Raw genomic sequence first — 26,672 nt, 5'->3', positions numbered from 1 at the left:
GATCTGCCTGGCTCTGCCTCTTGAGTGCTGGGATTAAAGGCATGCGCCACCACTGCCTGGCTCATTTGTAATTTTTAACGAAACCAAAAGAGATAATTTTATAGAGATCATATTTGCTGAACTAGAGATTTTGGTTGCTTTGGTCAAAGACTAGGCCCAAGGATGCCTTCAGGGATGATGCATAATTTTGATTCCTTGTTGCTGCTTTCTGGTGCTTTTTTGCTCATGTGCCTCCCGTCTGTTCCAGGTGCCCCCCTGCCCACTTCAGGCAATGAGCAGCATTCCTCAGCCTCCATCTTCGAGCATGTTGACCGAATTTCCCGAACCTCAGAGGCCAGCCGGAGGGTCCCCAGTAAGATCCAGCTCATCGCCATGCAGCCCATCCCAGCACCCCCCGTACAGCACCCTGTCCTGGCCGACCGAGTAGCAGAAACCAACAAAATCAACAAGGAGGTATTCGATTTTAATGAAAGCGATTAATAAAGCACACGCCCCGATTCGGTCAGTGCTGGAACAGTGAGTGGAAGGCCCGGTATTGGGACAGTTGCCAAATGCATGCACCGCTACAGGTGGACCTGATTCAGAACACTGCAGGCTGGGTGTGGTGGCTTCGGCCTGCAATCCCAGCACCCTGGAGGCTGAGACAGAAGGGTCACTCCGGGGCTGCATAGCTCGGGCTGCACTGTAAGATCCTGTCTCAGAATCAAAAAACAAAACAAGCAAGAAGTCTGTCCCTCTCTCTCTCTCTCTCTCTCTCTCTCTCTCTCTCTCTCTCTCTCTCTCTCTCTCTCTCTCTCTCTCACACACACACACACACACACACACACACACACACACCCTATATTCTATATTTTATTGTTTAATGTATTATTTATTCTTTGATAATTTGGTCCATGCATACACTGTATCCACTCCCTCAACTCTCTCCAGACCCCCTAACCTATCTCCCTGCAAACTTCATGTCTTTATCTTATCATCATCATTATTAATAATAAGCTCCGTCCAGTGGGCAAGGGCCACCCAGCGGTAGCCACATCCTCAAAGAAAAAGTGACTCTACCCCTCTCAGACATCATCAACTGCCAGTAGCTGCTGTGCTCATGGCGAGGCCTCTGGAGCCCTTTCCTGACACCTGATTCTTTTTAAACTCCAACACTAGTCAGGACAGCGATGGATTCTGACGAGATTAGCAGAAGTGCATTAAAATGGCAACCTTGAGTAGGCTGCCTCTGGAAAGCCATGCTCTCTGCCTCAGCCACCCCTGGCTCTTGAACACTGGGGTCAGCCTTCCCTAAGCTGGTGATCGCCGGTGAGTAGGTGGCTGGCTCTTGGCCACTCGGGGTAGACAGTGTCTATTCTTTGTCCCCTGCACGGGTGCCTCCATCAGGCCCATAGAGCAAGTGCAGAGTTGGGGAAAGGAGGACGTCTCTCAAAGGGCTTTGCGGAGGAAGTGTCCCGGAGACCCGAGAAAACACCTGAGCGATGGTTCTTGCTGCCCACCCCCCTGCACACAGATCCAGTCCGCACTGCGCCACAAGTCAGAGATCGAGCACCACCGCAACAAGATCCGCCTGCGTGCCAAACGCCGAGGCCACTATGAGTTCCCAGTGGTGGATGACCTGTCTTCCGGGGACACCAAGGAGCGACACCGAGTGTACCGCAGGGCACAGATGCAGATCGACAAGATCCTGGACCCCGCAGCCAGTGTGCCCTCTGTGTTCATAGAGCCCAGGAAGAGGTGGGCAGGGGCCCCGGGGACACGGTAGTCAGGCAGACTAGACACAGGCAGGATGGAGACTGGGGCCGACAACAGGAGTCCTGGTCATATCCGGGTTGATAGTCTGTGACAGTGAATTGAAGAGGTTTCTGTAGAGGTGGTGTAGGCGTGCAGGAAGTGGAGGAGCCGCCTCCTGGGGAGGGAAGGAACTTGGGGGGAAGGGGGTTCTATCTCCATATCCCAGCTTAGCCCTGTTGGCTTCCTCCGTCCGTCCATCTCATCAAACCATGCACCTACCTTCTGTTTGTACAGCCAGCTTCTCCCCTGCCCACTTAGCTCTTCTCATTCCTTCTTCTTACTCCTCACCTCTCATGTCTTACCACCTGGATAGTCTCCATGCTTGTTCTCACAGTTTGGTCCCACCTCCCCATCTGGCAGCCCCTGTCCCATCATGTAGGCGTGTTTTCTGTAAATACATTGGGGCTGGATGAATAGCTCAGTGGTTAAGAGCTGTAGCTGCTCTTCCGGACGACGTAGGTTCGATCCCCAGCACCTCCATGGTGATGCGCAACCATTTGTAACTCCGGCCCCAGGGGATCCAGTGCCCTTTTCTGGGAGGCAAAACACCTACACTCTGAGAAGTAAATGAAACAATAAGCTTGTCTTTCTGTGCCCAAACCTGTACCCCTGGAGCAGGTGGTGCCTTCCTCTGTTTCGGTTCTGTCTGTGGCCAGCGCACAGAGCTGTGACTACAGTGGGTGGCCCTCTGATCTTGCCCCCAGGGTCCTCTGCAGCCATTTCTGGCTCTCAGCCTGCTGGGCTGGCACTTCCTAGGCTCCTCTTATGTCCCTCCTCAGCCTCAGATCCGTTCACCCATTCAGGTCACCTGTGGGGTATTAATAGCGCTCAGCTGGACCTGCCACCTTTTGACTGGCCATGTCATTAAATGATGATCTGAGTACAGACTGTTCTGTTGTCTCTGTGTCAGTTCGGGCTGGTCCGTCGGGCCCGGACTGTGCCTGTCACTTTGTCAGAAAACATTCGGTGTTACGTTGATAAGCCAGTGGCTAACAGGTTTATTTCCTGTGAAGATAATTTCTGTTTTTCCCGTCAGCTCACGGATAAAACGTTCTCCTAAGCCACGCCGGAAACACCAGGTCAACGGCTGTCCCGCTGATGCCGAGAAGGACAGACTCATCACCACAGACAGTGATGGCACATACAAGCGGCCTCCGGGTGTGCACAACTCCGCCTATATTGGATGCCCAGTGCGTAATCCCGAGCGCTTGGGAACCAGGGTGGGGGCTCTGAGGAGGGTGCCCAGTAGTGGCTGCTGCCCTGTGCCCCGTGGATGCCAGGGTCCCAGGCAGCGAAGCCTGAGTCAGAGCAGCCCGGGAGCTGCTGGGTGACACCTGAGAGTGTGTCCCAGGCCTTCCTCTCTGTGCTAGCCCATCTGCCTTCGAAATGGAAGCTGCTTGAGGTTAATTGGAAGAACAAAAATGTCTAGGTTTTCTCTCTGCTCTGACGGTTGTTCGAGGGGTGTTGGATATTTCCTGTTTTGTTTGCACACCCACACAGACACTCACAGAGTGAACACGCAGTTGTGACTCCCTTATCCAAAATGCTGGAACTACACTGCTTCGGATACTGGATACGCTGGAACGTGTCTGCAAACTTTAGCAGTTGAGCATTCCAATAGGAAAGTCTACAAATGTGAAATGTTCAAAATCCCCAACTGAGCATCATGTCATAGCTCAGAAAGTTTCTGATTTCAGATTAGGGATATCAGCTTTCGTATACACACACACACACACACACACACACACACACACACACACACACACACATTTTTCATAGTAAAAAGAGCTTAGTAGAAATCAGGATGAAACCCCTGTTTTTTCAAATGGAAGTGGACAGTGTGGCTTGAAGTGATGAAGGCAGACATTGATACAGTGTGACATATACACACAGGCTCCATTGAAGAGGAAACCTAGCTTCTCAAGGAACCTTTAGCACAAGACACAAAGATGCCCTGGGAGAGAGGGAGAGTCCAAAGGACACAGCTCCCTGGCAGCCGGGGAGTGTAAAGGACTCAGCCCTACTGTGCTGAGCAAACTTAGAGGGCCAGCTTTGTTTGTGTGATCTTAGCAACAAGCACGTCCCTAGAGAAGGCATTGTGATGGACACAGTCGCCCTGTAGCACTTAAGTTATTTGAGGTTTCCATTTTTTTCCCCTAAATGACACCTAATATGGAAAAACATTCAAAATGTGTATACAAATGTACCAAGCACGGTACTGACGTAAGGCTGTGGTCTAATGCCGTCAAGTTCATCTGGAAGAAACAGGTTCTTTGCAAGTTCAGTGTGCTCTGAAGCCTGACTGACCTTCATAACCTGCTCATGAGGTTTCTTGTGAGCTAGAGCGGCTAATTATCGATGCCACTGTAGAGCTAAGGAATCGAGGAGTTCCTCTTCCTCTCTCTGAATGCAGTGCTCCCTAACCAGGGAGGAATCCCACCCCCCACCCCCCACTCACTCTCTCTCTCTCTCTTTCACACACACACACACACACACACACACACACCAGCTTTTTCTGCAACAGATGAATGTTCCTGTCCTGCTGGAGTGTTTGGGAAGTGTGTATCCAAAACTGGTGGTGTTTGGCTCAGTCTAGAGAAACTGTCCTCAGAGGCCTTCCGTATGGTCACCTGGTGCTTTTGTGGAACTAGTCATAGGACAAAAAAACGCATCCCTTTCCCTTCTCCCACGACCTTTCCTGGCCAGCCTGGGCTCCTCCCAAGGGAGCCTGCAGGAGGTCCTTGTTTTCCAGCCCTGGAGTTCCACCCTCCTGTTGAATTTTGTGTAGGGAGTGACATGTTTCCTCCAATGATGGTCTTCATTGATGGCAAATGTCAGGCTCCCCTCATGGTATCCTAGGTTCTCCTTTTGGGTTTAACTTAATTAGGGGAACAAAATCTTGCTATGTTGCCCAGGCTAGCTTCAAAATCCTAGTTGAAGCAGCCTTCTGAGTGCTGGGACCACAGGCAGATGCGCCTGGCTGGGACCTGCCTTTGTTTTCTCCATTTATCATCTTTCATGGGAAGTGCAGGGTCCCTCCAAGAGTTGATGGGAAGAACCTTCCTGGAACCTCCTCGGACTCTGTCTCTAGGACTGCCTTTCCAAAGATTCCCTGCTCAGAAACTCCTCCCCAGATGTACTTCACTTTTGACTCTGCCTGAAATTCTGTGATGTGTGCTTCAAAAATCATGCCTTTCTCAGAATTCACCTTTTCCTAGCTAGATTTTTTTTTTTTTTTTTTTTTTTTAACCTTCAAGACCATATGTGCACTGCATAGTTTTAAATTATCTGGAATTTTCCACTTTTTCTCTCAAAATAACTTCTCCTTCAGGGCTGTCCTCCAGAATCCTCAACCCCTTTTGGCCAGTCTCCACTCTAGTTTGGGCCTGGAAGGCTTCTGCCCTTGGACCACATCCAGCCCGCCGCCGCCGCTGTTTTGGTCAACACTGGGCTTTTTGTAAGGTAGCCGCGCCCTTGCTTGAATGCTGTCTTTGGCTGCTTTTGGAGTTGCGCTGTGACAGACTTTTACGACTTGCAGAACCTAAAATATTTATTGTCTGGCTCTTGACTAAAAGTTTTTGTTGGCGCCCGGCCTGCTGGTGCCCATCCACGGTCCCAGCTGCGGCCAGGCGGGTGCTTGAGCCCAGGCGTTTGGAGGTAGAGAGATCTTATCTCATTACAGCAGCAGCAGAACACTCCAATGTTGACCCCCTAACGTCAGTTAGTGTCCAAACCAGATGCTCTTGGGAGAGAACGGAGGTGATATCAATGGTTAAACCAGGGCAGCAGGCACAAACCTAAACCAGGATGTGAGGTTGCTCTTTTAAGAGCCCACACTAAGGTTTGCCAAATAGCCACCGCAAGGCGAGAACCACAATGTCTGAGGAGCTCCGCGTGTACGTCTGAAAAATGACAGGTGCAGGAGTCTGCCGTAAAACGCCGTCCTCATGCCCGTTGCCATTTGGAGATCAGAGCTGGTGTGTTTATCCCGAGGCAGGCAGGAGGGGCTCAGGAAACCCAAAGCTCGTCCCTTCTGAAGAACTATGTATAAGGATTAATAATGGCCAGGAGACAGATTTTCTTCATGGCGTAGCTGTCTGTCAGTTGCCCACGCCCCTTGAAGTCTCTCAGAATTCGCCTGCAAGTCACCCCAGTGAAACTTGGCTATACTTGAGAAGAATTGAGGGCTTGGTGCCCTGTCTGGGGTGAGCTGATGTTTGTTCATATCTTGAACGAAGCAGCACTGAATCAGAACAGGGTCAGCAGACCGGAATTCAAGAGAGTAGAATTTAAATTCCAACCCAAGCAAGCGCCTTAGGAAGTCTTAAATTTGTGGCCCTCAGGTTGTCATCTGTTGGGTTCTGTCTCCCTGTGAGGCATTGTGCTCAACCATGGCGTGTGGGAGAGTGAGCTCTTGACCTTCAGGTTCTGACAGTAGAGGCTGGGACCCGAAGAGGCAGTGAAGAGACAGGAGAGTGGGAAGTTCTGACTTTGTGGCTCTCCTTTGGGGTTCCTGGTTTTTTGGATTCCCGTGCCAGGGGGAACCCAAAGGAACTGCCCTTCCCAGCCTCAGACCTGTCTGTCCTGCTCCAGAAGTTTAAGTGTCTCCGTCTCCTTTAAAGTATGACCGAGGTGGGAAGGGCCTGGAGTGCTGGGGCTCTGGGATGTAGGTGAGCGCCTTCCACTGGGATCTGAGCGCGCGCGCGCGCACACACACACACACACACACACACACACACACACACACACACACGTGCTGGTGCACACACAATGTAAAATAAAATAATCTTGAGCTGGACATGGTGGCACGTGACTATAATTCAAGCACTGGGGAGGCAGAGGCAGATGGTTCTCTGAGTTCAAGGCCATCTTGGTCTGCATAGGAAGTTCCAGGCCAATCAAGGCTGCATAGTAAGACCCTGTCTCAATAAATAAAATGAAAAAGAAGAAAGTTTTTGCTTTTTTTTAAAGCCACCTAGTTTCTCTGATTCTTGCTTCTTAAACTTTTCTTAATGACTCGGATACCCCCATTTTAGAGACATAATTTCTGAATATTTGTCACTCATTACCATGTAAGCAGTTTTTAAACAGTTATTTGAATTACTTATCCATAGACACGGTGTTTTCTGACTGTTAGTAGGCTGCTCCTCCTTTTGGTTTGTACACCCATGGAGAGTTGACTGGATTTGTGTGATGTGCACACTTCCAAGTGTGAATTGTGGCCGCTTAGGTTCTCAGGGAAGATGTCTACCTCCAGGTTCTGAGATCCATTTCACGTGGTTGAGTTTTACAGAAAAGAAGTTGAGTATTCCTGCTTGGTTTTTCTCCAGTTGTCTATGTCTCTCACAAAATGGGATACATGTTGTGTAGATGATTTTTAATTCTTAGGATAAACCCTTCCCCACATGGCAGGACCATTGTTAAATTCCACTCTGCACCAGAACCTTGTTTCATGCTCGGTCCCCAGCCCCCAGAGAAGCCCACATATCATTCTCCTCCTTGCCTCTCCCGCAGTCTGATCCTGACCTTCCGGCTGAGGTGCAGACGCCGTCCTCTGCTGAGTTGAGCAGGTATCCGGGCTTGCCCTTCTCGGCCTCGCAGTACATCCCCCCGCAGCCGTCCATCGAGGAGGCACGCCAGACCATGCACTCCCTCCTGGATGACGCCTTCGCCCTCGTGGCCCCCAGCAGCCAGCCTCCCAGTGCCCCGGGAGCAGGTCCTGGGGTGCCGGCCAGCCTGCCTGTGAATAGTACCCCTTCCAGGGAAGAAAGGCGAGCCACGCAGTGGGGGTCTTTCTACAGTCCAGCCCAGACGGCCAACAACCCCTGCAGCGTAAGTACTAGCCTCCTGGAATTCTCTTCTGGGCACGGGGCTTGAGTTTTGTTACCTAACTGTATCACTTGAAGGCTCGCTGCAAAACTTTGGCTGCATTTGATTAGATTTAAAGCTGCTTGGTAGGTCTTAGTTTTCATCTTCTACTACAATTAATTCTTGGTGTTGGAGGCATCCTTTTGTGCAGGAGGGATGCGGGTGATGATGGTGCAGGAGGGATGCACATCCTTTCGTGCATGAGGGATGCAGGTGATGATGATGCACATCCTTTCCTGCAGGAGGGGTGCGGGTGATGATGGTGCAGGAAGCATCTTCCCAGCTTCCTCACAGGGTCACAAAGGGGAGATGCGTTGTCAGGGCGTGTTCTCGTTGATTCCGTAAAGGGACCAGCATAGAAACTCCTCACATTGTTTAACTTGTCCTTGGACCACCTGGTCCTGGAGATGTTCCCAGGGCTGGGGGCGGGGACGGGGGGGGGGGGGCAGGTGCATAAGTCCAAGCACAGATAAGGACAGCCGTTTGCAAGTGTTGGCTGTTCTATGCCTTTGTTGTTACTATACTATATCTTGTCTGTTTTTGTCAAGTTCTTCTTTGTATGTGAGTGTGTGGGGGGGTTGTGGGGGTGTGGGTAAGGGGATGGGGTTGGTGCTTGCTCACATGCCGGTGCATGTGGGTGCACCGGCATATGGAGACCAGAGGTCAGGTTCAGGTGCTGTTCCTTAGGCGCTGTCCGTTTTGTTGAGGTAGGTGGGTCTTTCTCTCAGTTCATTGAGGCTGGCTGGCCAGTAAGCCAAAGGGTTCTTCCTCCTGTTTCCGCCTCCCCTGCACTGGGATTACAAGTGAGTGCCATCACGTATCTGGATTATGATGTGGGTGCTGGGGATCCAACTCAGGGCCCTCAAACCTGGACAGCAAGCGGTTTGCTGACTGGGCCATTCCCCTGCCCCAAATTCTCTTTAAGAGAAGACATAGGGTTGGAGATTTAGCTCAGTGGTAGAGTGCTTGCCTAGCAAGCGCAAGGCCCTGGGTTTGGTCCTCAGCTCAAAAAAAAAAAAAAGAGAAGACATAGAAGTTAAGCTCAAGGAAATGACACTCACTGCTTTCCACTAGTTCCAGATGAAATGATTGCACTAAAAGATTTGTGACCTATTAACTCCAGAGAGAAGTTAATAGGTCACAATGTAAGTTCATTGGTTGGTGAGTATTTATACTGGGCTTTTCTGATTTTTTTTTTTTTTAAACCTGTGTTAAGGTAATCCTGGGGGTGTCTTATCTATCTCTCCATATATGTGTGTGTATATATATGTGTATATGTATGGAATTTTATCTCTGAGGTTGGTGTGATTCTTCATAGATTATTACCTTCAAGGCAAGAGATGCAGGGATCCTTGGTGTGGGCAGCTGCTATCACGTGGGAAAACTACCATTCCATCTAGTTGTTACTGGGTTTTTTTTTTGTTGTTGTTGTTACAGCTGTATAATAGTAAATATTAAACTACTTCAAAACACGTGAGATGAGGGATTCGTATCTAGATAATCAGTTAGTTGTGGTGGCCTGTTCCTTTAATCTCAGCAGAGGCAGGCAGATCTGTGTGAGTCCAAGCCAGCTTGGTCTACATAGTGAGTTCCAGGACAGCCAGAGCTACCTAGTAGGACCCTGTCTGAAGTGAAGGAAGGAAGGACAGACACAGATGCTGGGGTAGATGTGGGGAGAGAGGAACACTTACTCGTGATGGGAATGGAAACTGATGGAGCCGCTGTGGTGGTTCCTCAGTCCTGAAGGACTGTAAGTCGGCATACCAAAGAAATCCCACCCATCCACATTTATTGTTGCACTGTTCACGTGGCTACTGAAGGAACCTGCCTCGGTGCCTGTTGGCAGGTGAACGGATAAAGATGTGGTGCATATGAAATGGAGCTTTATCCAGCTGTAAAGAAGAGTGAAATCATCTGTGGGAATGGATAGAACCGGAGATCATTATGCTAAACAAATAAGCCAGCCTCAGAAAGAGAACTAGTGTGTTTTCTCTTTATGTAGAATCTAGATATATAGTTTTATGTATATGTAGAGCATGAAAGTAGAAAAGGGACTGTGAGGGCCAGGAAGAGGTCCCAAGGAGAAAGGGATAGTGGAATACTAGTGATGTGAAAGCTGGAGCAGAGACTGTTTGAGAGAGGAAAGGGGTTGGGAAGGGACAGGTAAGAACAAGGTGTCACGGCACATATGCGTGAAAATGCCACGTGGAACCCATTCCTTCTTTCCTTTTTCCTTTTCCTTTTCCTCTTTTTCCTTTTCCTTTTCCCTCCCCTTCCCGTTTTAAATTTTTAAATTCACCCAGTTTTGAATTTTTAGTCCTAAAAATTGGCTCCAGTAGCACACAGAGTAACCCCAAGACTTGAGAGCTGGGGTGACATGAAATTAAAAGGCTTGGGCACAGTGAAGCAAACAGTCAGCAGTGTGACAAGTCAGCTTACAGGATGGGGGACAGTCTGTCAGCTGTACGTGGTGGCTCACTGCTCTCTGTAACTCCAATTCTGGGGATCCGATGCCGCCTCTGGCCCCGCTGACACGGCACACATGGTGCACAGATGTACACACAGGCAAAACACCCTTACACATAAAGTAAAAAATAAAATTATAAGTAAGTTAGTCCATTGAAAAGCGTCCATCATTGCTTGCTGATGGAGGACCCCAGTACCATGCTAAGTTTTAATAAGAAAACAGTTCCTACTGGGCGTTGTGGTGCATGCCTTTAATCCGAGTACTTTGATAGTAAAGGCAGGTGGATTTCTGTGAGTTTGAGGCTAGCCTGGTCTACATAGTGAGTTCCAGGACAGCCAGGGCTGTGTAGAGAGACCCTGTCTCAAAACAAAAACCAACAACAAACAAAATAAAAACAGTTCTTGCTAGGTGTGGGAGCACATTCCCTTAATCCCAGCACTCAGGAGGCAGAGGCAGGCAGATCTCTCAGGACTAGCCTGTTCTACATAGTAAGGTCCAGGCCAGCTAAGGTAGCATAATGAAACACTCCCCCAATAACAACATAACAATAATAATATTCCTGAAAATTGACCTAAGTTTGTAAGCTTGCTACTGTCATTTGTAATAAGTATTAAATGTTTATTTTTATGTTCTTTTCAATTTCTCCTAGAGATACGAAGACTATGGGATGACGCCCCCATCAGGCCCGTTACCAAGGTAAGGTTTCCAGGAGAAATCCTGTCATGGCTTTCTCATGCAGACTGTTTTTTTTTTTTTTTTTTTTTTTTCAGTTTTACAGACTCATATTTTTTAGTTAATTTGAACAGTTACCAAACTCTGGGTTGTATATTTTCTTGATCTAACCAGATCAAGTATTAGGACTTGGGCAGGCAAAATGGCTCAGTGGGTAAAGGTGCTTGCCACCAAGCCTGATGACCTGAGTTCCGTCATAGAAGGAAGAGAACTGACTCCAGCAGGCTGCCCTCTGATCTCGTGTGCCATAAGCACATGTTCACACATATCTGTGAACACACACGCACGCACGCACGCACGCATGTACAATGCTGGAATTTAAGTTCTGCTACTGTGTGAGAGGTGGGGAAGGGAGATGAGAGCTGGGAAAGGATGAATTAGAAGAACAAGGACCTTGTGAAAATGGAAACATTAAGGGCCGTTTTTCTCATGAACAAAGGTACAAAGAACATGAAGCCAAATATTTACAAGCATGTAGCAGTATATATAAAGGATATTGTACTACAACCAATTTGGGGTGATGTTAGCAACACAGGGTGATTTAGCATCTTAAAAACCGAGCCATGTAATATACTCCTTCGAAGAGGACAAAGGAGGAAAAATGCCATTTCAGTAGACACAGCATTTGATGAAACAACATCCGTGTGTGCTAAGAGTCTTAGCACACAAAACGTAGAGGAGAAGTATTTTGGCAGTGAGCTCTGAGCCTGCTCAGTAGACTTGCTGAGTAGAATTCACCGGAGTTCAAAATATTTATGAGCAAGAAGTTATTTTTAAAATCAGGTAATGAAAAAATTTTTAAAAAGATAAAAATCAGGTAGTGATGGGGCTGGAGAGATGGCTCGACAGTTAAGAGCACCTGTTGTTCTTGCAAAGGATCAGGGTTTGATTCCCAGCATCCACATGCTGACGGACAATCATCTGTAATTCCAGTTTCAGGGGACCCAGTGCCCTCTTCTGGCCTCCAAGAGCACCAGGCACACATATATCTGTGTAGGCAAAACACTCATATACATAAAATTAAATAAATCTAAACAAAAGTTTTTTAATCAGATAGTAACAGACATGTCCAGGAAGAGGAATTTTACCCTGCCTAGTCAAGTGAAACTTAGGCATTTGTTAACTTGCATCTGCAATTGTGAATTTGACAGTGTCCGAGCACCTACGGGCTTTTCTGCATGAGCTCAGTTGAGGTTTTTTTTACTATTGTGAAATTAAGTGTGTCCATATCCGTAGACTCTTCATAATTTGCATTTCCCAAATGACAGATGTCAGAAGACAGAGCAGTGGGTTTTAATGGAACAGAGTATGGGAAGTTCCTTCAGAGTCCTGTGTGAGATTCCAGAGTTTGGTGTGGAATCAAGCAGGGTGTGAAATGGTGATTGAGGATTTTCTAGCAGATCGTTAGCATCCACCTCCCTCCTCTGAGAACGTCCTCTGTAAGGGCAGATTCTCCTAAAGGAACACATGTCAGATGACAATATAAAATACATGGGACACTGCTATTTGGGGGGGATTTTGTTTTTTACTTTTTTTTTTTAATGAAGTGTGCTGGATATCTACAATTTTGTTAAAATGAGTGCAGAACCTGGAAAAGCTGTTGCTACTATTGATGAATAACATACTGCTGTTACTGGTCTTTTGTAGAAATATAAATATATATGTGCGTCTATATAATTTGGATTTTTGGAAACTTTAGCTGTGCTTTCGACTTTGGAAAAATACAAAAATCAACATTCATGTTGGTCTAGAAATGTTAAACTTAACTTTTTGCCCATTTGTACAGGGATGATACACTATATTAAATATGTAAGGTCTTATCTGTGTGGGTTTGATTACAGGAACTAATAAAGTATTCCCTAGATAATGAAAAAATGTGTGAGACTCTAGATGTCCTCTGTGAAGGGCATTTGAGTCAAATCTAAGGCAGTACCCCACTAATTGGGAGGTGAGCGGTTGGGGAGGGTGGTTTAGTTCATGAGGATTATTATGCTAACACGTAATAGGCTTGTGTTTTTAATAGATTCTTAAAGGAAGTATCCTTAAATGTTCTTAGTTTTAACTTACAATGAAGTTAATATTTATGGATAGAATCCATATAGAAGCTCCTCAGAGCCCTCAACAATTTTTTTTTCTAAGTTTAAAGGGGTTCAGAACTTAAAAAGTTTGAGAACACTTTTTAAACTGGTTTTCAGTCTTGATGGACAAGTGAGATTTTTCTTTCAAAAACAAAAACCCAAAAGCAAACATCAGACAGCTCAGGTCTGGGTTGCATCTTTCTGGGGTGCAGCGTGGGAGGCCAGACTGAAAAACGAGGATCCAGTCACACGCCTCCCCTCTCCTCCACCCTTCCTTCCCCTCCCCTTTCCTCCTCTCTCCTTTCTTCTCCTGGCAGTCTTTCAGACTTAGTACCTAGGCAGGGCCCTGAACTAACAGGAAACTTGCAGCCCCTAGGGAGCCAGACAATGCCCTGTATTCCACTAAAGGAGATAGATAATTACATGAAGCCGTGGTAAAGCCCTGTAGGGGGCGCTAGCCTAATAAAATTCCAGAGCCAGGTAAGGGGTTTTGACGCGTGCTGTGCTCTCCCAGCAGACCTAGCTTCGGCCCAGGGTTGCTGCCATCTTCAGAGCTGGTCCCCCCTGAACCCCCTCAGCCACAGTCATCGGCTGAAGCTCCGTTTGCTGCCCGAGGGCTCTACCCTGAGGAGATGCCGTCGGTCGCCCGTCCTCGGCCTGTTGGGGGCACCACAGGTGGGTACGGTGATTGAGCTTGCATTTCTGCGTGGTAGGACACTTGCTGCCAAGCCAGTGTAGCTGGCCCGCTAGCGCTTGTCTCTGCCTTCCGTCTCTCCCTAAGAATGCTGGCATTACAGATGTGCGCTGCCGCCCCATCTGGCTTTTACAATAGATTCCGGGAATCCAGCTCAGGTGGTCAGGCTTACATGCCAAGGACCTCTACCCGCTGAGCAATCTCCTGCACCCTACCACTGTGCTTTATGATTCTCTGTTGGCCCGCCAGAGGTGTAAGTGGAACAGCTGTGAGACCCTTTAGGGTTTCAGTGGGGGGGGTGGGGGGGGTGGACACTGCTCTTTGGCAGGCAAGCAGTGGCCACCACGGCAGTGCTGGAGTTCATTGTAGCCGCTGTTGGTATCACCCCAGCAGTTTACCCAAGCTTCAAATTTGACTCCCCCCCAAATCACTGTCTCCTTTCATAGCTTTCCAGCTCATGAAGAGCCAATGCTCTGAGAGCTGTTTGTGAATGCATCCTCTTCCCAGCATCTGTGCTACTTGAGATTATGGCCCTTCCCAGGCTCATCCTGTTCCCTGTATATTTTGCAGAGACACCTTGGTGTGTTTTATGGCTTAAGCCCATTCACTCTGTCGCCCTCCCCAGTTATTCCCTCTCCCTCCTGTGAAGCCAGCCTGAAGCTTCTCTTTGTGGAATATATATACACTTCTATGGTGACATCAAGAAAGTAGTTTAAGCCGGGCAGTGGTGGCGCACGCCTTTAATCCCAGCACTTGGGAGGCAGAGGCAGGCGGATCTCTGTGAGTTTGAGGCCAGCCTGGTCTGCAGAGCGAGATCCAGGAAAGGCGCAAAGCTACACAGAGAAACCCTGTCTCAAAACACCAAAAAAAAAAAAAAAAAAAAAGTAGTTTAGGCGAATTCCAAATATTCAGTGATTGCTACATGTCTTAGTCAAAGTTCTGTTACTGTGAAGAGACACCATGGCCACAGCATGGTGTTTCTTATAAAGGAAAACATTTATTTGGGGCTGGCTTACGGTTCAGAGCTTTAGTCCATTATCATCATGGCAGCGTGCAGGCAGACATGATGCTGGAGAGGCAGCGGAGAGTTCTACATCTGGATCAGAGGCAGCAGGAAGAGAGAGATACACTAGGTCTGGCTTGAGCATTGGAAACCTCATAGCCTGTCCCTAGTGACGCACTTCCTCATACAAGGCCACACCTCCTAATAGTGCCACTCCCTATGGGGCCATTCCTATTCAAACCACCACACTAGATATTTTTCTATTGTTTTAGTTAAAACCGTGAACATAGAAGTTGTGTCAAGTATTCAACTATAGTCTGTCTTCTGATCATTTCTAACAAGAGATGAACTTAGGTAATTTTTTTTTTCTTTTTTCGAGACAGGGTCTCTGTGTAACTACCCTGGCTGTCCTAGAATTAGCTCTGTAGACCAAGCTGGCTGGCCACAAATTTACAGAGATCCATCTGCCTCTGGCTTCCTAGTACTGGGATTAAAGGTGTTTGCCACCACTGCCCAGCTAGAAATTGTGTAAATGTATATAATGGAAAATGTTATCTATTGGAAGATTTTTTGGTTTTTTGAGACAGGGTTTCTCTGTGTAGTTTTGGTGCCTGTCCTGGATCTCGCTCTGTAGACTAGGCTGGCCTTGAACTCACAGAGAGCCACATGGCTCTGCCTCCTGAGTGCTGGGATTAAAGGTGTACACCACCACCACCCAGCCCTGGAAGAATATTTTTAAGATTTGTTTATTTTTATTTTATGTGTATGAGTGTTTTGTCTGTGTGTCTGTCTGTGCACATGAGTACAGTGACTGGGGAGGCCAGAAGAGGGTGTTGGGTCTTTTGAAATTAGAATTACAAAGGGTTGTGAGCCACTTTGGGGATGCTAGGAACTGAACCCAGGTTCTCTGCAAGAGTGATTAAGTGCTCTTAACTGCTGAGCCATCTCAAACTCCTAGAATTACTTTTTAATTATAAAAAAATCATCAAATGTGGGGCTGGGGGTGTAGCTCAGTTGATAATGTGTCTCTCTGGCATACACAAGGCCGTTCCTCAATCCTGCATGAACACACCTGTAATCTCAGCAGTGGGAGGTGGAGGCAGGAGGATCAATTCAAAGTCATTCTTGACTGAATAGTGAATTCGAGGCTAGCCTGGGCTACATGAGACCTTTTCTTAACAACAATAAATTATCAAATGTGTGTTTTTAAAAATTACCAGAAGCCAGGTGTGGTGTCCTATGCCTTTAATTCCAGCCCTTGAAAGTCAGAGGCAGGCAGATCTCTGTGAGTTCAAGACCAGTGTAGTTTACATAGTGAGTTCCAGGACAGCCAGAGCTACATAGAGAGACCCTCTCTCAAAAGATAAACAAAAGGAAGATCTGTAAGAATTTGTGAGAAGGAGGCTTATTGTAGAGGATTGATCATAAAAACTGACAAGTAAGGAACCTTCAGAAGACATAAGCAGAGAACAGGAAGAAACGATTCACAAAAGTGTAGGGGTGTGTGTGTGTACCATATAAAAGAACTAGGAAGATAGCCTAGTTTCAAAAATAACTAGAGAAGCATAGATTAAACTTGATAAATACAACCATGAATTTATCTTCATAAAAATGTGGTGATTTGCGATAGTGTTACAGGCCTTTAATCCAGCACTTGGATAACAAAGGCAGGTAAATCTCTGTGAGTTCAAGGCTAGCCTGGTCTACAGAGTGAATTCTAGGACAGCCAGGGCTACACAGAGAAACCCTGTGTTGATAACCACGCCCCCCCCCCCCAAATGTGGTGACTAAATATGCATCCGTTTTTTTGGTCTGGTGCTGAGCCCCTAGGTTGCTTGGAGTACTTAACAAGATGACAAGTGTAAAGAACCCCAAACGCGTGGTGTGTCACCCTCTTCAGTACACACCGCTGTTAGTGTCCTGTTGCGTTGTGGCTGCTGGTGGCTGTGTTAGTTACAGTCTCAGTGCTAGTCAAGAGCAGCTTGAGGAAGGACGGGTTTTCCTTGCTCACTTGGAGGGTTCCAGTTCATCTTGGCGGGGAAGGCAAGGTGGCAGAGTGTGAGGTGGCTGGGACACAGTTAGGAAGCAGAATCAGGTAGTGAGGGCTTTGGGGACCAGTTTGTAAGTAGGACTCATGAGCTGTTGGTTTGGTAAATTTTTTTTCTTGGAATACACAAGAAAATGTGTATTCCCTGCTCCCAAATCCAAAATATTGACGGGAAAACGACATGCACGAAGATGTTTAGCACATCGTTTGGGATAGGAAGAAAAGGAAACTTACCTCCCTGGATAGCCAGTGAGTAAATTGTGCAGCTGTTTATCCATCTGACTTTATTTCTTACTATTTTGGTCTGGCTGTCCTGGAACTCACCATGTAGACCAAGCTGGCTCTCAAACACTCAGAGATCCACCTGCCTCTGCCTCCTGAGTACCTAGATTATTGCTGTGTGCCACCATATCTGGCCATGTGCAGCTATTTAAAATAAAGAGTCAGGAAAGGCTTGAAATGATCCCGGATCCTCCAGTTACCACCTGCATGTTTGGGGCTTGATCTACCTTATATCTCCTGTTCCTTGAACTAACCCTCTGTGGTGACTGAAGATGTAAGGAGCTGACGCCCAGCAGGGGCAAGAGCCAGCCTCTGGAGGACACAGGGCTTGTCACAGCTGCGGATCTGCCAGGCTCTGAGTCGAGTCAGCTGGAAGCCGGCGCTGTTTTGTTAAGGGATCAAAGCAATATTTCAAAGTCAGGACTACATTATGATTTCAGCCACTGTGTGGCTTGACACGAAAGGTATACTTTAAATTCCTTCCTGGGCCACATCTGTGACTTCTGAAGATATGCGCAGCCTGTGTCTATGGAGTGGATAGTGCCAACCGACATTGCTAGATGGTTTCCATGCTGCACTCTTTCCAGGTGCAGACCGGGGCTCATGTGGAGCTCACTGCCCTGGCCGAGGCCCAGACTTCTTTTTTACCTGACCATCAGTTATTGCTGTATGTCCAGATATGACCATGGAAGAGTTCCTTTTAAAATGTAGTCTGTTAGGTGAGGGTAACTGGACCAAGCCAAATGGGCTGAAACAGAGAGGCCACATCACCCCAAAGACCTCCCAGAGAACTTCTGTACCATGGGTTAACTTGATGATCCTAGTAGTGTTTAGAACTATGTGCTGTATTTCACAATGCTCAGAGATCAAGTTTTACGAGTTGGGATGTAGCTCACTGGTGGAGCACCTGCCTAACAGTACAAGGTCGTGGACTCAGTCCTTAGCACCACCAAAAAATAAAATAAAGATCCTTCCTTTCCTTCCTTGATTGCAATGTAGGTGTTGGTGTTGTATTTCCATGTGCCAGATGCCGACAAGAGAAAGACAGGAATACCCGGCTTTTGTAGCCACACACAAGCCGATGTCCGGGTGTGGGGAATTAGCCCACACCTGGCCTTGCCTTCGCTGCCTCTTGCTGTTAAGCTAGCGAGTGGGGTTACTTGTGCTGTGGCTGTCGTGGAAACATGTAGTGTTCTTTGAATGTTCTGAATTTAAGTAATCTCATCACCTGCTTTTTAAGAAAAAAAAAGCACATCATACATTCAGGTCCTTGTGAATCTCAAAGCTACAAGCAGGAAGGTGCCAGACTTCAGCTTCTTTACAGCCTCAAAACATTCTGCCCCTTTCAAGACATCTGTGATCCCTCATCCCCAGACATCTGGCAGCGGCGGCGGTGGGAAATTAGGAGCCTTGCATCAGCATCATGTTGAGGGGAAATGAAAGCAGCTCTCTCTCCCACCTGCTTTCTTATGAAATGCCCCTTCTGGAGATGCTCGAGATCAGCACAGAGTTTGAAAAATACCTGGTTTTTCCCTATCCTTGAAGGAGCCCATGGTCAGAGCCGAAGGAGACTTGGCAGCCTCCCTTCAGCTGTGCTGTGGACGCTGACCTGGTCACTGCTGTGTTCCTTTCAGGCTCCCAGATCCAGCACCTGACGCAGGTGGGAATCGCAAGTCGAATCGGGGCCCAGCCAGTGGAAATTCCTCCCGGCAGAGGCGGCCAGTACGGGGGACCAGGCTGGCCTGTGTACGGGGAGGAGGAAGCAGGGCGAAGAGAAGCCGTGAGTATCTGGGGTTTCCACCCTTTGCTCCTCTTGCCCTAGCTTGGTTGTGCTGTTGGGTGAAGTCCCTTCCACTTGTGGAATGGCTGTGATCTTCCCGAGGCAAGTTTCAGGTTTGAAGTCATGGACCTGAATGAAATCCAGACTACTTCTTTGGTGTGGTCACTGTAGCTTTTCACGATCTTACCTTTTCTGTATCCTCACTGGCTTGCCGATGACGCTCCCACCTTGACCACCACCTGGGATGGTTTTATGATAAGTACGTGACTTGGGGCATTTCAAGGCATCCATCGTCCTTTGGGTTTCTAGCTATTCAGCGTGAGCACCATTCATCTCTGCAAGGACTTTATTTTCTCAAGAATTTCATGGGGCTGGAGAGCTTATCGATGGTTAAGAGCACTTGCTGTTCAATCAGGAGGACCAGAGTTCAAATCCTAGAACCCTTGTCCCGTGACTCTCCAGTACCAGTAACTCTAGCTCCAGTGGATCTGATGCCCTCTCTGGCCTTAGTGGGAACACACACATACATACACACAGACACACACTGACATATGTACATGCACACACAGACAGACACACAAACACACACTGACATATGTACATGCACACACAGACAGACACACAAACACACACTGACATGTGTACATGCACACAGACACACAGGCACACACTGACATATGTACATGCACACAGACAGACACACACTGACATATGTACATGCACACACACAGAAAGACACACAAACACAAATAAAAGAAAGTAACTTTTTTTTTTAAAGAATTTTCTCTCTTGGTATAAACGAACTGATTTTGAGAATGCAGACCTGAGGATGCCTCTGTTTGAATCTCATTGCTGTGTGCCAACTTTTATTTCAATTTATTACCTTCTCGGTGGGCACACTAAATTCCTCACAGTTGGAAGCTTTTTTTTTCTTTCCTTTTTTTTTTTTTTTTAGGGGGGGAGGGGTTCAAGACAGGGTTTCTCTGTGTAGCCTTAGCTGTCCTGGATCTCACTCTGTAGACCAGGCTGGCCTCGAACTCACAGAGATCCGCTAGCTTCTGCCTCCTGAGTGCTGGGATTAAAGGCATGCGCCACCACCGCCCAGTTCTTATGCATACTCCCTGGGCACCAGAACGGAGGCATGAGTTCTCCCCATGCCTTTTGCCAGTGGCTCCTTAGCTGCTCCATTCTGGGATATCATCATGTGTGTGTCCCTGCCCCCACTTTTCCTTTCTGGCACCCAGTCTCTCTCTCTGTTCTCCCCATGAATCAGAAGCCCTGGAGCAGCTCCTGTCTGCACCCGCTCACTCTACACCCAGCACACAGGGTCTTGGGTGGGAGGAGCCATGCTGGAGAGCTGAGGGAGTTGGTGGAAGATGGGTAGAGGGCAACTTGGCATCCCCAGGCCAGTGTCAGTTTGCTTTATCTCTTGTTCTCGCAGGGGAAGTGTAATAATGTTTACCGTGTCTTTCAGACCCACATGCTCGGACATCAAGAGTATTCTTCTTCACCGCTGTTTCAGGTGCCAAGGACTTCGGGCAGGGAGCCCTCAGCTCCTCCCGGGAACCTCACCCACCGAGGGCTGCAGGGCCCTGGGCTGGGTTACCCCACCAGCTCCACAGAGGACCTCCAACCCGGCCACTCCTCCGCCTCCCTCATCAAAGCGATCCGAGAGGAGCTTCTGAGGCTCTCCCAGAAACAGGGCTCAGTACAGAACTTCCACAGCTGATCAGCCCCCCCCTTCAGGTTTGCCAAGTATCTGCTTCCTGTGGAAGCAAGACCAAAAGGAAATCAACTGAGTGGGTGTTTGTAAGAGTCGGAAGCAGCATCTCCGGGCAAGCTGCCCGAGGAAGGGAACAAGTTGCAATTTTAGAAGATGCCATAAAGTCGCACGGACAACTCATGGTTCATCCGCTAGGTTGGCAATTTGGTGGCCACTTGGGTTCAGTTAAAATGTGTGTACTTTGGGCCAAAAGCCAGCACTTCACACACACACACACACACACACACACACACACGAGGAAAACCAAAACACAGACCTAAGCTAACAAAAATGCTAAGTTAGTCTCCTCCTTCAGAGGCAAAAGATTAAAACCTACAGGTGGTTAGGGATGGAGGAGGCAGCGTTTCCATGGGAGTCTGACCGGCGCGTACAACACACCCGCTCTCTGTTTCCTAAGAAGAGAGATTTCAAGACATTTTAGTACCAGCTTGGTCCCTCTTTTTCTCCATAGGAACTTATTTTAATAGTAATATTAACAAGAAGACGTGCTGAGACATTTGGTAATCTAAAAAAAGCTACCAGTGAGAAACGTAATGTTAGGTTGTGGAGCCTGGTGATTCCAAACAAAGCCATTGCCTGCGTTCCTTCTCCTTCTTCTGGTGCTAAGCTCCGAGGGCCCTTCACCTTTCCGTCTGTCAAACCCAACTGTGGCTTTTGCAGGAGAAGAGTATGTTGGCGGTTTCGTTGTGTTCTGGGGGTGGGGGAAGAAAAGGAAAAATGAACTCCTGCATTGGGGAGGGGGAAGCTTAATATTTATTTGGTTATTCAAAATACATACCAGAGTTTAGATTTCCAGTCTTAGTTGTATTTGCTGTTTGCTCATTGGGCACACCCAGCTCTTGGTGACATGGTAGCGCATCTCAATGAGGTCCAGCCTACAGAACGAGGCTGTTGGGGTGTCCTAACTGCCAGGTCCTTATACTTGGCTCACAATTTGCTCAGATTATGTTTGAATGAGAAGTCTTACGGAAGCAGACATTATTTTCAATGATTCTTAGGACCACCCGGTTGCCATGAGTCTACCCATAGTAGTCAAGTTCCCTGAGCTCCAGCCTGGAAGTGGAACTGTGTTCCTGTCAGCCTCTGTAATGACTGAAGAAATACAGGGTTTTGAGACCATGAAGGAAATGACGTTTCCCCCATTTCTGATTTTGCTATTATTGCTTTGTCTGAAAACTCTTACTCACTTTGGGCCAGAGAGAGGTCATCTCACAGTATAATTCTGAAGTCACATTTCTCAGCTTCTGACATTATAGTCAATGACATTCTGTATTCTGGTGCCTGAATGAGACTGTGGGACATTGCAGACTAACAGAGGAGTCCCACCAGGAGCCTCTTCATCAGATGAATGAGTACTTTTTATTGAACAACAGATAATGGGGTAGAGTTTGGGAAGCTCAGCCTAATCAAAACCTGTGTGTCTAGGCAAGTTTTAAGAACATGGTAACACCCAGGCAGTGGTGGCGCACGCCTTAAATCCCAGCACTCGGGAGGCAGAGCCAGGCAGATCTCTGTGATTTTGAGGCCAGCCTGGTCTATAGAATGAGATCCAGGAAAGGTGCTAAAGCTACACAGAGAAACCCTGTCTTGAAAAAAAACAAAACAAACAAACAAACAAACAAAACCAAAAAAACATGGTAACAGCTTGAAGAAGCTCCCAGACTGTAGTCACTGGTTCCAGAATTGTTTCTGCCCTTCTTAGTCTCAGGACACAAGGACCACCTCTTCCTAGAAGTTGGTACAGCCAATGCTTATCTGCACACTCCAGATGAGAAGGCGTGCAGGAGGAACCCACAGCTCTTCATCAGGTGGTCCACAGGCAGTCTGCAAAGCATGGAGGAGGAGACCCCTGTTCTGGGTTTATTTGCTAATCTTGATTTAGTATATACTCTTCCCAAGCTGGAAGATCCTCTTTCCAAGCCACTCAAAAAACCAAGTCTCAAATATCCAGGCAGAGTTTTATTATGACACCTTGTGAGAAATTTAAATGACACAGCGTAGAATAAATGGCCCTTTCTCGCCCTGTATCATGAGTGTTTTGGACAGAGAGTATCCTAAAAGTGATCACCTCCTTTGTACACTGTCAGAATAAGCCGTGGTGTTCGAGGATGTGGTGACAACCGCAATTTTGATGCCTTTGAAAGTATAATAAAGGAGCCGGGCGGTGGTGGCACACACCTTTGATCCCAGCACTCGGGAGGCAGAGCCAGGTGGATCTCTGTGAGTTCGAGGCCAGCCTGGTCTACAGAGTGAGTTCCAGGAAAGGCTCCAAAGCTACACAGAGAAGCCCTGTCTCGAAAACAAAACAAAAAAAAAAAAAAAGAAAGAAAGACAGAAAGTATGATAAAGGGATTCTACCTGTATTTTTATTCCTAGAACAGATACACCTTTAAACAGGTGTTACAGCCAAAGGTGGGGTGTAGTTTGGCACACAGACCCTTTGGGAGCTCCAGCGCGCTTGGTTGTTGGTTATTTAAAGCACACTCAGTTTGCACTCCTTTTCCCTAAACACAGCAGCTTTATCACACTTAAACTGCTGTGGGATATGCCATGCCCAGCAGGCGTCCAGCCACTCAGCCAATGTGCTCCCCCGAAAAAGGTTGTCCTGTTCATTCAATGTGTGTAACTTTGGTGTCCCACATATTAAAGCACCCCAAAATAAAAGTTAAGTTTAATGTCTGTCCTTTTCTCCTAATTGTACAAGTTCTGTTGAGAAACACAAACTGCAGGTTCGAGTCCGCATTTTCGGACAGCGAGCTTGGAGAAGTGCTTTTTTGTTGTCTCCTTTGTTGCTCATTCCTTGTGTCTGGTTCCTTTGGAATGTCTTTCTTGTTATCAGCAAGACCATGTTCCCCTCCCCATACACACACACACACACACGCACACACGCACACACGCACACACGCACACGCACCTCATAGGATCTCTGCTTCTAAGGATCAGGTGATCTTGCTTGCAGACATCCCTTGAGGAGGGAGCCTCAGTCACTGTGAACGTGTAAGATGTTGTCTGTGTCAATGTTCTGGCACAGATGATGTGATACGCTGTGATCTGCCAGCGTCTGGGTTCACATCATGTAGGCAGTCAGACCAAAGCTGAAAGCCCAGGGTGACCCCTCTTCCTGCTGGTCTGCTTCGAACGTAACACTAGCTTCAATGGTCTCCTTTTTTTTTTTTCTTTTCTCCTAACTTTCTGCAGTTTCTGACACTAGATAGGTCAGCAGACATGAGCCCTGTCTTCCAAGAGATCTTAGAATCTCAGCTGGATAGTACAGACAGGTATAAAAGATGGACACTAGATAAGCAGCATGGCTTATTTAGCCATAAAATGTTGGATATTCAGAAGTCATAGAAGTTGCATGTTTGGCATTGGTGAGATCTTAGTGGAGAAGCCAGCTGCAGAACCACTTTGATGTTACTCCAGCCGGTGGTGATGGTACGGCAGGGGATCAGGGTTTAGGAATGGGGTACTCTGTCACTGAAAGTGAACTTGATCTGGAGCTGTGGTAGTGTGAGCACTCAATCCTTAACTGCACTGTTCAGGAAGTTTCAGAAGAGGAGGAAATAGTGTTGGGAGGAAATCTGTCCAGAAACACAGCAAGCAAGCGAACAGGCTAGTGAGGACCTGCCTAGGAAGAGCCCCAGTGTCGCAGAAGGGGGGCCAGAGTACCAAGAACTGCTGATGTCTGGTCTCAACTTAGTCAGTGGCGAGAGATTGGCCCCGCAGGCCTTAGCTTCTAGCAGATCTTGATGGTCCTCTGTGGTCTTTAGCAGGTTGTGGATAAGTACATCTGGCTTCTTTCACCTCCGTGTTTTTTTCCCATTTTTGTTTCCTTTCAGAGTGTGTGCTGATTTGATGGCATAGATGACTATTAAGCAGTAGGACTTTTGCCAAGCAGAATTTTTGAAGGCATGAGGCCTGTGACCCAAAGCACAGGTGCTGGTAAGCCTTTAAGGCCTCAGGCTGAAACCAGTAATTCCTGCCTTCTTGTATACAGTGTTCCCTGCAGTTCCAGGTCTCTGTGAGTGCGCCAGGAACCCAGCCAGTCCCCAGACACTAGTCTGTTTAGGCAGAATTTCACGAGTTAATCATTCCTTAGGCCTCCCTTGGCCCCTCCATCCTGGATCCTGAGGAATTAGACACTTGGAAGGGTGTCGGGTCAAGGTTCTGGGCACAGGGCAGGGTGCTCCTCTATTTACCAAGCTCACTGCTAGTGGAGTTTTCGCCATGTCATTTCTACCTCCAAAGTGAAGGCTCCAGAGCTCACCATCAGAGCCTGCTTGTCCACATCTGGTCCAAGCAGGAGTACGAGGAAGTCCGCTTCTACACCTGTGAGCACAAACACGTCTGCATGGGACAGTCCATTGAGCACCACCGTTTAGACCAGCCCATTACAGACATTCCTGGAACAGGTGAGCGGGTTTCTATGGGCCTCTGTTGTAACATTCTCATGAAACATATAGGCTTACACTCGTCACCTAGTAAACCAGAGTGGTGCACATTTCAGGTGGTTTATTTTGAGGGGGAGGGGTCTGGAGGGGGGTGGTGATTGTGGCGATTAAACTAGAATTCTTTTGTCCATGCTAAAAAAGACTTGAAAACTGAACCGTCGTGGTACAGTGTTAATTCATGCCTGTGTGTGTAACAGGACACTCGACAATTATCTTAAGAACACACAGCAGCATTGAAGTGTAGAAAAGGAATAGTAAATGCCTTTGGGAACACGAATCGGTTAGGAACCAGCCAGGACGCAAGAGGAACAGTGAATGTCTACATCCGATACACTCCTCCCCGGTGTCCCACAGGGCAGGTCAGTCCAGGCTCCCTGCTTTGCCACCTTCCTACGGGTTCTCTGTTTCAGGGCCACTTCAGTGATGGGCTTGGAGCATTGCTGATGTCCTTTCTCGTGCCCACCAGATACCAAGGACTCATGACTTGACTCCCAAAGACACAGTTTGGGAAACATAGTGCTAAGTTAAAGCCAGACGCCCTGCTCTGCCCCTGCAGTAGAGAAAGAAGCAGGAGGTGCCAGAGCAACCAAGGTGTCTGGTCCTTAATTTAGTCGTTCTGAGCATCAGGGAGTTGTTGGTTCAGAAACGGTTATAGAAAGGCTCCGGGGTTTGCTCTCCTCCGCAGAGCTCGCTGTGGAGTAGAGAGGAACAGAGACCCGAACTAGCGTCAGCAGGGAAGCTTGCTCTGCCCGGCCGCTGCGGGACCGACTTGTCTCCAGCTTGGTTGAGGTCCGTGTTCTGACTTTGCACCCTCATGCTAGATGATGCGTGTTAATATACAAAACTGCAGAGCGGATTGGGCCACCTGTGGCATCAAGACTGCAACTTGACAATCATGGTGTGCTGATCTCAGACGGGCACTTAAGTCTCAGTGTGGGTGTGTGATTTAGCGATTGAGCCCGCCCTTCTATTTGTCAGTTACGTTTCTACCCTTCAATTAGCTGCACTGTTTTCTAATGTGCTGTAGAGTTTGGAGATAATTTATGCAGTGTTTGGTTCCCATGTTTACAATTTTTACAGCTTTCCTAGCATTTTAAATGGAAATGTCAATAAATGCTATGAATTGGTGTCGAAGTGATCCTTTCTGGTTTATTCCTTTGCAACACAGTTGTGTTGTGGTTTGTCAAATGCGGTTGCCCGAGCTGAGGTGACCTTTTGTTCCTTGATTTTTGAGTGCCTGCTGAGAACACCTAGTGTGGGTTTCCAGGGACTTCCATCAAAAGCATTCCACTCAGTGCAGCTGGCAGAATTGTGTCCCCGCTCTCATCAGAGGTGCCACGTCCACTTCCTGCTGCCCACTGGCCCAGCTGCTGCATCCTCTAAGCAGATGCAGGCAGATTGAAAAGAATGGGACACTATGGTTTAAAAATGCAAATGAGAAGAGCAAAGTTCCTTCCACCTTGAAAGGAGAATAGGGCAAACTAGGGGTGGTTTTTTGAAACCCAAGAAAATGAAACTCCCTGGCACCTCAAGAAAGCAGAACAATTCAGAACGTAGGGGAACACAACTAAGAAAAACATGCACTCCTGGATAGCATCCTGGGACCAAAAATGTGGCAATGCTGATAAAATCCAGTCTGTACATAGACTGGATTTTGTAGGTTGCCAGTTTTGTATAAAAGACCTCACTAACG

The 26,672-nt window shown here is 47.6% G+C and overlaps 1 protein-coding gene across 1 annotated transcript in view; it reads left to right on the top strand.

Moving 5' to 3' along the window:
* The window catches only part of Kiaa1549 (KIAA1549 ortholog), a 78,064-nt gene extending 57,315 nt beyond the window's left edge, over positions 1 to 20,749 (top strand). Inside the window, exons 13-20 of the mRNA XM_059257018.1 lie at positions 248 to 453; positions 1,514 to 1,737; positions 2,831 to 2,984; positions 7,309 to 7,626; positions 10,779 to 10,825; positions 13,457 to 13,614; positions 18,600 to 18,745; positions 20,220 to 20,749. Coding sequence (XP_059113001.1) covers positions 248 to 453; positions 1,514 to 1,737; positions 2,831 to 2,984; positions 7,309 to 7,626; positions 10,779 to 10,825; positions 13,457 to 13,614; positions 18,600 to 18,745; positions 20,220 to 20,474 — 1,508 coding nt within the window. The 3' untranslated portion in view covers positions 20,475 to 20,749. The remainder of the gene's footprint in view (positions 1 to 247; positions 454 to 1,513; positions 1,738 to 2,830; positions 2,985 to 7,308; positions 7,627 to 10,778; positions 10,826 to 13,456; positions 13,615 to 18,599; positions 18,746 to 20,219) is intronic.
* Positions 20,750 to 26,672: the final 5,923 nt, after the last annotated feature.

The sequence above is a fragment of the Peromyscus eremicus genome, chromosome 3 (assembly GCF_949786415.1).
Source record: "Peromyscus eremicus chromosome 3, PerEre_H2_v1, whole genome shotgun sequence".
Lineage (NCBI taxonomy): Eukaryota > Metazoa > Chordata > Mammalia > Rodentia > Cricetidae > Peromyscus > Peromyscus eremicus.
The sequence above is the reverse complement of the archived record's forward strand: the minus strand, read 5'-3'. Positions and strand labels throughout refer to the sequence as shown.